General features: G+C 46.8%; 1 protein-coding gene across 2 annotated transcripts; it reads right to left on the reverse strand.

Moving 5' to 3' along the window:
• Window positions 1-3,768: 3,768 nt before the first annotated feature.
• Window positions 3,769-8,358, reverse strand: LOC103990582 (protein SMAX1-like). Of its 2 annotated transcripts, none has more exons than XM_009409770.3 (3): window positions 6,328-8,358; window positions 5,633-5,915; window positions 3,769-5,541 (listed from the first exon to the last, which is right to left on the reverse strand). In XM_009409770.3, exons 1-3 carry the CDS (start codon window positions 7,626-7,628, stop codon window positions 3,928-3,930), a joined length of 3,198 nt encoding a protein of 1,065 aa, XP_009408045.2. In that variant the 5' UTR covers window positions 7,629-8,358; the 3' UTR covers window positions 3,769-3,927. The 2 variants fall into 2 exon arrangements, with proteins under 2 accessions (XP_009408045.2, XP_009408044.2); XM_009409769.3 differs by having other exon boundaries at window positions 5,630-5,915.
• Between the last annotated feature and the right edge of the window lie 4,539 nt (window positions 8,359-12,897).

Genomic DNA, 12,897 nt, shown 5'->3' on the forward strand with positions numbered 1-12,897 from the left:
ATCTGGGTTTCCGCAGTTTGCAGAATCTCAGATGCTCTCCTGATGCCATGGCGCATACCCACAACTAAAATACCACCATACAATTTATATTTGATTCTTCTTATATTTTGGTTGATACAGAGAAGGAAGGATGTCTGAGACCTGATTACCTTTTATCAGAGTAAATTTCATGTCAATGTGTTGCTTATCAGACTGATGATCTCCAAGTTGTCTGCTGTTTACGTTAAAGCTTATATAGTTTCGAGATCCTTAATACTGTTTCTGTGTACCCAATGTGTCATCGTAAACCAATCTATGTGAGCTCTTTTCCGAGTTGTGACGCGTGTCTCTTTTCTCTGGCCAATGTTGACGCAGTGTTACAGTCTTGTTGGATCGACAAATATTGGAGAAATATCTGCTGCTTGATTCCCAGGCTGGCTTATAAACCCTCCCATCAATGGGGAGTGGTGAGAGATGGGCATAAACCATCGATTGGGGATCATCTTGGTTTGTTGCAAGCAGACGGAGGAGGAGGAGGAGGAGAATTAATTCATCAGAGACGGACAAAGTGCGGTGGTTGACACATTGGTTTCCACCGGAAGCAGAAGGAAACGAGAGAACGATGTGGACTTGGACTCGCCGGAATAAGTTGGCCGACAGGTGGCTCATGAACAGGAAGCAGTTAAAGAAGTGGTGGTCCTCCTCCTCCTCCTCTTCCATCACGCGGAGCTTTTGGTGCGTCGAGGGACGAGGAGGATGTTTGTTAGTTAGTTACCACGTCCCTGCTGCTGCTGCTGCTACTGCTGCTGCTGTTGTGGTGGTGGTTCGGATGACCCGACGACCCCATCCTCCTCCTGTTTTGGCTCTCTCTTTAATACGGTGGATGGCTTGCCCCTCCCGACTCATCCTTACCCACCCACTAAACCGATCGTATCTCTCCTGTTGACTCTCTCTCCTCCATCTATCTATCTATCTAATCGATCTTCTTCTTCTTCGTCACCTAATCGCAACATGGAGTATCCATCCAATTCATCACAAAAAGACAAATAAAGAAAGAAAAAGTAGGACTCGATTCAAAGGCTTGTCGAGGAGAGGATGTGAAAAAACGAAAAGGACCGCATTTGATGATGATGATGATGATGTCATTTGTCCAAAGGAAGAGGAAAACCTTGTGCCTCCTCTTTATAACTTTGCTTGGTTCCCTTTAATGAGCTGCTTTTTGATGAGCTCCGTTCTCCATCCTCCCTTTTTCTTCTGATGAAGATGCCGACACAAGCAACGTAAGTTTACTTTTTCTCTTCTTTTTCTTTTATTATTTACTTTCTTCATGTGGTCAGTATTAATGCAATCGTGCTCATAATCCATGTGAATTCCAAAAATAATGATAAATACAATATTATTATTTTATATCTTCACATCTTCGAGGATGTTCATTACCGTATATGAATTATTTAAAAAATTACATCAAGTTTCACATCTCGATCGCTAATTTTAATTTCACTGACATATTAACAAGTGATTATAATGCTCGTTCGGCATGGATTATCTATCTATCTTTGTCGTTGAGACATTTGAGTAATACATCTATCTCATATGTTTAGGTTGAATATCATATATATTATTTAAGGATAAATACATTGACGACATTTGAGAATATATTTATATTTTTAATATAAAATTGGAAATTTTTTTTGAATGAATATATAGTTGTGGAATGTTTGGTAAATAATAGATAAAAAATTATATTTAAATGTGTATTGACGTAAGTATTATTTAGTAAAATTATATTTCAAAAGTCCTAATAAAATTACTAATATTTTAAATATTTAATTTTAAAATAAAAACATTTAAATTAATAAGTAAATAAATACAATAAATAATGTCTGCATGTATGTAATCTAATATAAAAAATTTATGGCCCATATATATAATAAATTAAAAATATAAGCATATAAATAAAATAAATTTAACCTTTAAAAAAATTCTCGCTAAATCATTTTGATATTCTTGTAATTTTAGATATTGTTATATGATATTTTGGAGATTTAAAAAAATACGTGGATTCATTTTGTCATATTGATTTATTAGACTCCATGTGTTGAATCATAATTCATCGTAAAAGATCATTAGGTTATTACTTAAACTATATTTATTTTTTGAATGTGTATCTAGATGAAACAATATATTTTTATTTTTAAATAAAAATAATAATTATACAATGCCAAAAATCTAGTACATATAAATAATAATATATCAATACATTTTTATAATATAACAAAAGATAGCGAAAGGGATGAAACAAACACAAGAGAAGTATGAGAATAACACATATAATTTTATTTCCTTTTCTTCTTATAATAAAATCCTTATAGTAAATTTAAATATCTTTGATAATAAATAAAAATTTAAGGTATTTAAGCTGGTTTAGGATCAAGATAGTGTATGAGTCAATTTGAAGGCTAGTTATCTAATTTTTCAATTCGATCAATCAATTAAGTATTTAAAGGACTTAGTTAGTTTTGCATAAATCATAAAATATCAGTCTTCTCAAAACGTTTAACTCGGGATCTCGCAAATAATCATCTTAGCAAAACACTTGATAAACAATGAAAATTACAAATATAGATTTCACGGAACAATCACATGAAAAATGATCCAAAACGATCTCTCGTGATCAGAAATCTTCATAAATATCCACGTGATATTCTTGTAGAACAATACAGCCTAATGATCGGAGAGAAGATAAAACAAAAAATTAAGATTATCGTAGTTTGACACTCGAAATCTATGTTCATGAGAAAATTAATTTTTTTTTTATCAATCACAAATACCTTAAATTAAGAAAAAAATTCAGCTCCCCCACCGAGATATAAAAGATCCATGGAACTAACTATTTATAAAATAAATAAATCTTAAATCCTAATCCTAATCCTCCGTGTGACTCGAATAGCATTACAATTACTAGAATACTAGCGGATGGCCAACGATCCAAAGCCCACATGCCATGCCCTAACGTGTCGGCAATGGATCTTCTTCTCGTCTCCTCGACCCAACGACATAGATCCGATCGATTTCACATAGGCAACGAGGATAACACGGCTGCAGTTGCACCGCGGGAAGGAGGCAAAAAGGCAATGAATGGAAGCACATGCATTATAATACTAGCCGGCAAGTAGGCCCTCCTCCCTCCTCCCTCCTCCCTCCTCCCTTCCTCTCAGCTGCACAGTCCTTGTCCTGTCTTAAGCCTTCGTGATTCTGCGGTGGTCCGGTCGCCTTTACACATGCACTCCTCATTTATGGATCCATGGCTTGGCCGTCACGGCATTGACGTTTGGCCAACCCACCCCCACCCTGTTCCAGTCACAAGCAAGAAGGCCGGAAAACGACGGCCACTGGTTGCTGCCTCTCTGCCCACCGCCCGCCCGCAAGTTGTTCGTCCGTTGGCCACAACGAAGATGTCGATGGACTTTTGAGGCCATGATCCCTTTCCATGGCTCTCAAATGCTCGGTAATCTCTGGGAGTCGAGCGTTTCTGGCGAATCATTTTTCTTGTCACTAACTGTTCTGGATATTTATAGTCGACGACGCTTCCCCAAGATTTCTATTTATTCTTCAAGAGTTCCAAGTGCAGACAACACCACAGGGTCGCCATTTAATGCCGCCTCAGTTTGCAGAACTACGCATTTCCCTGAGACCACCATCATCGTCTTCCTCGAGAACATGGTATTGGTACCGGAGACACACAGCGACTGCATCTCAGCTGAATCCAACATGAGACGCACAGAAACAGAAGCAACTCTGAAAGATCTGAGAAAGAATATTAAAGAACATCTTACAAGTATTATATGGGTGTCAAAGCTTTCTCCACACACCTATCTCCTCTTATCGGTAGTCACAGTCACTTGTCGGTGGCATGAAGCACGCTAACTACATCTACATTATATCTCCTCACAAAAATTCCTTGTCGTGAGAACCATCGATCGCGATGGCCACCGTTGTCGGCAGCCAACCCCCGTCGCTCCTTCTCTGTTGCTGCTGCGCTCGGTTGCCCTTTACGGTGGATAGCCGGAGAACTACAGCCCCGCGGTCTGCTCGCAGGTTGTCCCTCACTTGCTTCAAGCTAGGGACCAATGCCCTCTCGGCCCAGTCGTCGATCGATGCACCGCCGAGCCATAGACCGCCGACGATTCGGTCGAGGGCGTCGTCGTCGATCCTAATTGCCCACCCTTTGCCCATCACGGCGGCAAATTTCACCGATGCGGACTCCAGGATGCTCCTCCTTAGCAGACCCAAGTCCACCGGCTTGAATGTTACGGCTTCGTCCACCAGCTCCACCAGGTCCAGGGCCAGGGAAAACGTCGAACAGTTGATGGACAACCTGCCCTTGTCGTATTCGTGCTCCGTGGTGAGGTCGCTCGAGTTCCGTGATCCTTCCCCGGCCTCAGCGGCGTCTGTTCCCACCGCTAGATTCAAGTCGAGGGACAGGCCGGTGCCGGTCGATGAGTCCTTCCTCAGTTTCGTCGGCTGGTCGTCGTCGCATGCCCAAGAGGGACGACGTTTCCCAGGCTTGTCCGCCGTCGAGAGCTCCAATTCCCAGCCACAATAGGCTGAATCCAGGATCTTCTCCTCGTACTGGAGGAGGGAAGAGTATGAGCTCTTGAGCTCTTCCGGCAGCCAATCTGCAGTGAGGACGAAGATGACACTCCCCAAGCTGACCTCCCGGCCGTATGAATCGGGCAGACGACCCCTCTCCATCGCCTGCTTAACCTTTCCTTGCAGGAGCATGTCCGCTTGATCGATGTCCTCGAGCACGACCACCGAGAAAGGATTCCGCTGAACGGCCTCTACGATTCGGTCCATGGATGTCCTCCCGCGGCAGCTAACATTGGACTCCCCATCACTGCCGCGACCGAAGCTAACAGTCGTAGGTCCGGTCCCGAACACCAGCTCCGACAGAGCATTTGCCATCTTCCTCTTGCCAACCCTGTCGGGCCCAAGAAGAAGAAGCCAAGCATCGCTCTTACTCCCAACATTCCGCCGCTTGCCATTCCCGGACTTGCAACGCATCACGACGGTAGCAATCGCCGACGCTGCTTCCTGCTGCCAGCTGACCTTCTCCGCGAGCCCATGAAACAGCCTCTTGAACGTATCGATATCCGAAATGCCGGCAACTTTAGCTCGCTGCTGCTGACCGGAGAAGGCGTCCGGCGTGCAACCAGTGAAGTCCTTTAGGCGGTCTTTGTGGGAGCTGTCCGAGGAAGAATCGGAGAACTTTGAGCTCCCGAGGACCAGGTCAGTCTTCACAGGACTCCCCGGAGGCGCAACGGCGTCCTGGTTGCTCTCCGACCGATGAGGAGAGAGACCCCGAGATGGAGTTTGCTTGGGTTCACATGGTGGATGTGGTCTAACCACGCTCGAGGGCTTCGACGCCGGTGGAGACAAAGACGATCCGAAGCCACCGTGAGACTGATGGAAGTGAGGATGAAGACGGGAACAGGTCTCGCACCATTTCTTCAGTAGTTCGTCGGTGCTCTGCTTCCAGAGTAGCTCTTCCTCCTTGGACTACATCATAACATTTCCCCATTAGTAAGCCGGAAGAAGCAACATGAAACGCTTGCTATATGACTACGGATTGTGGCATGCCACCCACCACCTGAAGAGGAGAAGAGGGAGACTTAGCGCCGCCTCCGCTGCCGAGCTTTGCAAGCTGCAGCCACTGAGGTAAAGCCTGGCTCGCCTCTGGTTTCGTGGAGTGCTTGTCGAACTCATCGGCGACGAGCCGGGATAACTCGCGCTCGTAGTTCTCCATGCAGACGGCACAGAGGTCGGTCCTCGGTTGATGTCTCAGAGGCAGAGCAGTGGCACCCATCCCTGTTAAGCCCTTCAGTGGTGCTGGTTTGTCGACGGAGCTGGTGAGGACGCCATTGCCCCCAAGCCTAATAGCGAGGATTCATGGAAACCACGTGAGAACACAAAACTGGAACAACATCTGGAAGAGAAAAGCAGGGGAACATGGCAGCTAATTACTGTTCTTTTGAGCTTTTTAATTCATTCATCAGAATCCATAACAGTGGATTCCTTGGTGTTATCAAAAAAATATTTTTGATCAGGTAGGAAGCCTTGAATCCTGCCACAGATTACTTCTTCCCATGTTAAAAGCTAAGGATCAGAACAAGTTGCCGAATGAACGAGATGGATCTTTCTGGTTGAGTTGAAGGTCATTAAAAGGAATAGGGACTGCTCTGAGAGAGAGAGAGAGAGAGAGAGAGAGAGAGTACTGTTCATCGGCGGATTTCCAGATATAGATTCATTGATTCAGAGGAGAGAGAGAGAGAAGAAAAATCTCACCTTGGGAACATATGGAAGAGGGATGACGACCTCTGCGCGATCGGCACGGCCTGTAGATCCCAATCGTTCTCCATCGTCGGGTGGTAGACCTGACAGCGGAGGTACGTCGCACAAGTGGCCGTCCCGACCAGCCACACCCGACATCCTTCTTCGAACCTCTTCAGAAGCCTTCCTACTTCGTGCACCGCTACGCGACCGGCCTCTGAGACCACCGGCGGCTGAATTGCGCCGGAGCCCGTCGAGACGCTGGGGCTCTCCACGAGCCACTTAAGGTCGCCCAGATCGAGGATCACACCACTCTCCCCGCCGATCATGAACTCGATCGAGCTGCTGAGTTCCCTGATCTTGATGGTAATCTGGGAATGGTCGGGAGCGGCGGTGGCGATCTCCTTTGCGAAGGGAAGCACATGGGTGTTCCGCAGTGGCGGCTGGGCGTCGCTGGACTGAATCCTCTGCAACACTTCCTTTATCACGGCATCAAGATTGCAGTCACCGACAAGAATTGGGTTTCGCTTTTTGGGTCTCAATAAGATATCTAACACCCGCTTCACTTCCTCCGTCCGGGGCTGGTCGCCGGCTGCTCCGGCAGCAATGGCTGGGATGCCGCTGCCGCCATTGGCCTGGTGCTGGTGGAGGCGAGGATTTATGTAGAGGTTGTGGCGCGGGGCAGCATGGTTGGTTAGACCAAGAAAGCGAGAGGCGGCGGGAGGAGGAGTGGCGGTGACAAGAGAGGCAATGGATGGGGTGTTGACAGCGGCGGCGGCGGTGTGAGTGGAGGTAGAGGAGGAGATGGATTGCTCGACGGCGGCCTTAACGGCGATGGAGGAGAAGCTGGCCTCGCGCATGACGCGGCTGACGGAGGGGTCGTCGAGGATTGATATGAGGAGCTGCTCGAGCTCGACCTTGACGGCGAGGAGCGGTTGCTGCTGCAGCTCGGGGCAGCCGCGGCGCTGGTTGGCCTGGGCGCGCTTGAGAGCCGCCATGAGCGCGTTGGAGATGGGAGGCTCGGCGAGGGCCCCGCTGTCGCCGGAGGGGCTGGGATTAGACGCAGGGAGGCGGTCGAGGGCGACGGAGAAGCAGAGCTCGAGGGCGCGGCACTGCAGGGGGTGGGAGGACTGGGGGTGGGATCGGATACAGGCCTGACGGAGGAGGCCAGACGGCGTCGCCAGGAGGGTAGCGGCGACGTGGAGCGGCGTCGTCTGCCCGTGGCTCCGCCTCGCCGCCTCGGCGATGGAGCGGGTCAGCACGCTGGCTGCCTCCGGCGTCAGCGTCTGCTGGATCGTGCTCAGCTCCGCTCTCATCCTTTCTCCTCTCTTCTTCTTCTTCTTCTTCTTCTTCTTCTTCCTTCTATTCAATGAAACTCATCAGACGGACACTTGCGATCACCAAAAATCTCACCTTTCCATGCTCAACAACACTCGATCGCCAAAAATCTCAAGCCAAAAACAGATCCTTCTCCTCTCGCCCTCCCTTATCTCTTCCGTAAGCGAGAACCCGATGAACAAAAGAAGAATGGTAGGCCGAGGAGACCAAGGATCGCAACAAGAGGAGAAACAAAAAGGCTATTGCACCTACCCAAGGAATTCAATCAGAAAAGGCCATGGCTTACCATATCAAGCTTCCACAGCAAATGATGCCATAGAACAAAAAAGAAAAAGAGCACCGTGGCCGAGAGAAAGAGAACAAGATAGCTACAAGGGATGGAGGAAAGGCCTATTTTTTCTGTTTCCTTTCTACAAGAGCTCGTACGGCCCTTAGTAAGAAGAGGCGTAGGAGGAGGGGCGAATAGAATCTTCCTCTCTCATTTCCTGCATATTATTTATTTCCCCTTTTCCTCCTCAGGAAATGTGATTTGCATTGTAAACTGGAAGATACAAGGGAATAAACCTCTGTGAGAGAGAGAGAGAGAGAGAGAGAGAGGATTTTTGGGGCAATGGAGTTGCCTTGGGGCCAGCAAGGACAAAACAAAAGCCATCCTCCTCCTCAACTCCATAAAGTAGACCCCATGTCTCTTTCCTTCCCTCACCTCCTTCCCCCCACCTCATTACTTACTAATCTTGCTTTGTTCCACTCGAGTGTCCGTCTCCTCGTGACATGGCTATAGCTTTAGGTACCGGTGGATGTAATCTATGTTTTCCCTCGCAGTTCGTATCCTTTACATTTCGATCGTAAGCTCTCTTTCCATCCTCTCGATCCTGATACTTATCATCCCCTGTGCTCACCACCTCTTCTTTCTCTTTAAGTTTTTGATCCACAACACAGACCACCCCACTCCTTGTCTTTTTCTCACAAAGAATTTGTGGTTTCCTAGTTTTGACTAACTTAGTAATCAATGAAGCTCACAAGAAAAGAAAGCCAAGGAATCACTGGTGTCCAACGTCGAAGAGCAGGTCTACAATAATTAACATGATCTCAGCAGCCTTTCTTGGTTGCCTCTTTCATTACTGCTACTTGTTCGCTTCCTTTGAAGGCTTTGAGGTCGGCCAAAACATGCGAATCATCATCACCATTATTCCCCCTCTCCCCCTCCCCCCCCACCCCCCCGGTCGCCCGCACGCAGGCTCTGTTATGCTCTGCTCTGCTCTCCACCCCACCCCTCGGCCTACTTCCCTTTTACGCCTCCATCGAGCGGTTGGGTAAAGGCAGCGGTGGAGTTACGTGCACCCCTTTCGTCCTTTTTTTTGGCCCTGCCATCTCCTCAGCTTTTCCTCCTCCCACATCCGAGTCTCGCTTTGCTTGCCCGCTTTTGGGATGCGATCTCCGTAGCCCGAACTCGCCTCCTCCGTTGGCTGTAAACCAGAAAAAGCTTAGTTACGTTACAGAGGCACAGAAACATCGTCCAACACTTGGAGCCACCGCTTCCACTCACACCGTGCCTCCTCTGTCATGCAATCTATTCAGCCCGTGTGGAAGACAAAGGCTTCGTTCGAGTGAAAGTCAACGTAAAGTGGCATAAAGGAGACTGATTCACAAGGCAAGCGTGTCATGGCTAATTATGAAGCAGCCCAAAATAAACGACATTGATGATGCTTGCTCGATACGAGAGACGTCAACTCGAAGAATTTGCTGCGTGATAAGATATATTTGGGATTCAAGACACGTCACGATCAATATCACGCTGCGTTACAGTCAGGTCAATAAGGAAAGTACCCCCATACGCTAAGTTAAAATCTGTACCAAGACACTGTTTGGCATGTCCCGTCTCGAATACTCGGGGCGACGCTGTCTGACATCGTCTCATGCATTCCGGGACAACGGTCGCACAGTACCATCTCATCCCCCGAGGATTACGATAATATAAAAACCCCTGGCCGACATCCAACCATGAGAGAGAAGAACAAAAAAAAGAAAAGGGAAAAACAACTACTGACTTGCTTGTCGGAGGGGCCAAAGTCAGGAATCACCCGATGAAGACCATTTTTGCAGGCCAACGACCACCCCGAAGCCACGAGCATCTCAACCTGAGAATCGTCATTCAGCGAACGAATGTGAGCTGCCAACCAGCCCGGGAACGGAGAGACGCTACTCAACGCAAATGGCGCACATCGAAAAATGCTAATCAACACCCCGTCGCGAGGGCTCAGCCTATCTCGACGTCCAACTTAGTTAGCAAAAGACTCTCGACATCGACCCATGGACTGAGTCGTGTTGACTCACCAGCCATGACATATTTGTTCACCAATACTGTGGATGTTATTTTTTTAATAATTTAATTTAAATATCATTCGATACGAAATAAAAATTAAAAGGTTTCAACCATATCATACTATCTATCTTATGTATAGATAGAGAATGAGTATTATGATCGAATCGCCTTCGATACTTAAGTTACATAAATTCTTATTTATATGAGTTCGATTAGATTAAAAACAAGAGAAAATAATAATAAATGATAAAGTAAAGATAAAGATTCTTCTTCCCCTGTCAAATTCAAATACAACAAAAGGTCTATTAAAATGAATTAAAAAATATATATGGACAACATGAGAAATATAAGTAATGTATGGGACCATTTTATAAGAGTAGGGTCGGTGTACTTTTGGCATCCATAAATGCTGATTTTGACCGGCAGCGGAGAGGAGAGGAGAAGGGGCAATTAATATATACACCTGCCAATGTATGTATACATATCAGTAAATCATTAAGAAAACATCACACATGTACATAATGCGTTGTAATGCACGCCACTTTAAATCCACAAAGTGGCGGAGGAGGTGGTGGCTGTCGGCTGTTCTTTCCAAGGGCGTTGAAATCATAGTCGACCGGTGATGGCTTTTCCACTGTTGGAGTCATGACTCGACTCCTCTCTCTCTCTCTCTCTCTCTCTCTCTCGTTTTGGACCTTCTTTCACTCATCATTCATGTCCCCATCTTTGATCGACACCACCTTATTGATGAGGTCAATGTCTTCCTCATACATACAGGCATAGAATTGGGAGTAGCCACCCACTAACTTCATTTTGTATTAGATTTAGATGGAATTATGTCGTTTTACATTAATCTAGAGTTGGATCATCATCATCTTTGCATTAGTCGAACCATGTTGCATCCGAAGAACCGCCTCAGTTCAGTAGGACAAAGGAGAAGCCAAGAAGTCAGTGGTACTACTTTTATTGGAGATGCAAAGATGAACAGCTATGATGTGAGGATACCGGGGCTAAGAAAAGCGTTGAGCATATGAACCAAATCATTCTTTGCATGAGGGAGGGGAAAAGGGGGCAGTGGGATCCACCAGGCGTTCTCTTCCGGGAATCTAAACGCGACCACATCCGGTGATGGAAATCCAAGAGAGGCCCCTCATCTCATCGCAGTCCCCCAAAACCCAAGTGCTCGCCCCACTCCCTCCTCATTATTCTCTTTCCTTTGGGGAAAGCGTCCACTTCCAAAGTGGATCCGCTTTGGGAGATATCATCAATCAACCGGGAGACGATGCATGCATGCATGTACCCCTTCAATCTCCGCGTGCATGCCTCCACTAGATTTAATTGCGAGTGGGCAGCGTGTCTCGTAAAGCTCCTCTGAATCTCGATTAGGTTTCCTTAAAGCTTGCCAACAACGGAAAAGTTCCCCCCTCCCGAAAGCATCGGCGGAGGCCAAAACCATGCATGCATGAAACCCAAGTGGTGTTTGCTTCCCGGAATCGCATCTCGTGCCCAAACAAAAGGTTATCCACAAGCTTCCCTTCCTTGCTTTGTTCTCGGCGGGCGGGCGGGCCCGGAAAGAGAGCAAAAGTAGGGAGGAGGAAGTCGAGAGCTTAAAGCCAGCAGGCCACCTTTTGCCGCTGTCAGCTTCTGCTAGTGCGCCCTCTCATCCAATGTGTGTCACCAGCTAAAGCTTTCCTTCCTCCTCAAGCCTCGGTAGCTTGCAGGCAAATTCCAAAAGCTGGCAGATACCAACACCCCCAGATGTGTGTACGTACGTGCACATACTACATTGAAACATCAGAACGCAAGGCAGCATTCTTGTCTTTTTGCTATCATGACCAGCTTTGATTCCACTTGACAAGGAGTCAAGAGGTGTTTGGCTGATTCAAAGAAATTTGCAATGTATCAACATCAATTATCGGCACATGAGAGATTCGATTATTACTGGAACCTAACTTCAACAGTATCCCTGTAGCCGAAGAAAACACTGATAGATGCTGATACAGAGCAACTTCGGCACTAACCTCCAGCTGCATGAAAGCTCCGTTCCATGGAAACTAATCATGATGCGATTGGTCACGAATTAATGGGATCAAAGTTACTCCAAATTAACCACTCATTAACTGTTATTCTGCATGCTGGATTTGTGTCCAAGGGTGGACAATATGGAGATGCATGTGGAAGAGCTTCAACTTAATAGTGACTCCACCGTCCTCCATAGTACGACGATAATAGAGCGTCCTTAAGCCATAAACTTGTCGTAAACGCTACAGGTGCAGCGCTGTGCCCACCATCAAACTCGTCACAGGCCTCGTACGAGTATTAACTGCGACAAGTTCTATGTGCATGCATTGAGAGAAAGGAGGTCTTCGTCAAACACCTATCAAGGCCTTAACTGTAGCTACGTAATCCTTGTTGTAGTTCCCAAACCTTGTCGTATAATAGTGTTATGACACCAAAAAAGACCAAACTACAGCAACACAAAATAGAAACATTTATAATGGATTGTGAGTGGCAATTATTGGCCCGAGGACTTCGGTCCTTGTTGTTTGGAAGCTTGTTGGCTGACTCATGTGTTTGAAATTGATCTTAAGATAAGCGTTTGAAGGGGTGGGGGAGAGAGAGGAAAATGTGGCATTTGAGTAGTGAGATTCCAAATCATGATAGGAAAGCATCTGCTTCATCTCTCTCCCTCTCTCTCTCTCTCCCTCTCTCTCTCTCTCTATCCTCGCTCCATCCCTCCCTCCTCGTTGTCTTTACTGCACTCAGATGAAAGCATTCAATGCACAAAGCTCCATCTGCTGTTTCAACGTTTCAGAAGCTTGCGCGCGCAGCAAAATCCAGTAGAAACTTAGCAGAAAGGGTGTGGTGGGTACTGAACCATAAATGGCTCCCGGACTACCGGCGGGCCACCGAAGGCCGCTGGT

This window comes from Musa acuminata, chromosome BXJ3-7 (assembly GCF_036884655.1).
Source record: "Musa acuminata AAA Group cultivar baxijiao chromosome BXJ3-7, Cavendish_Baxijiao_AAA, whole genome shotgun sequence".
NCBI lineage: Eukaryota > Viridiplantae > Streptophyta > Magnoliopsida > Zingiberales > Musaceae > Musa > Musa acuminata.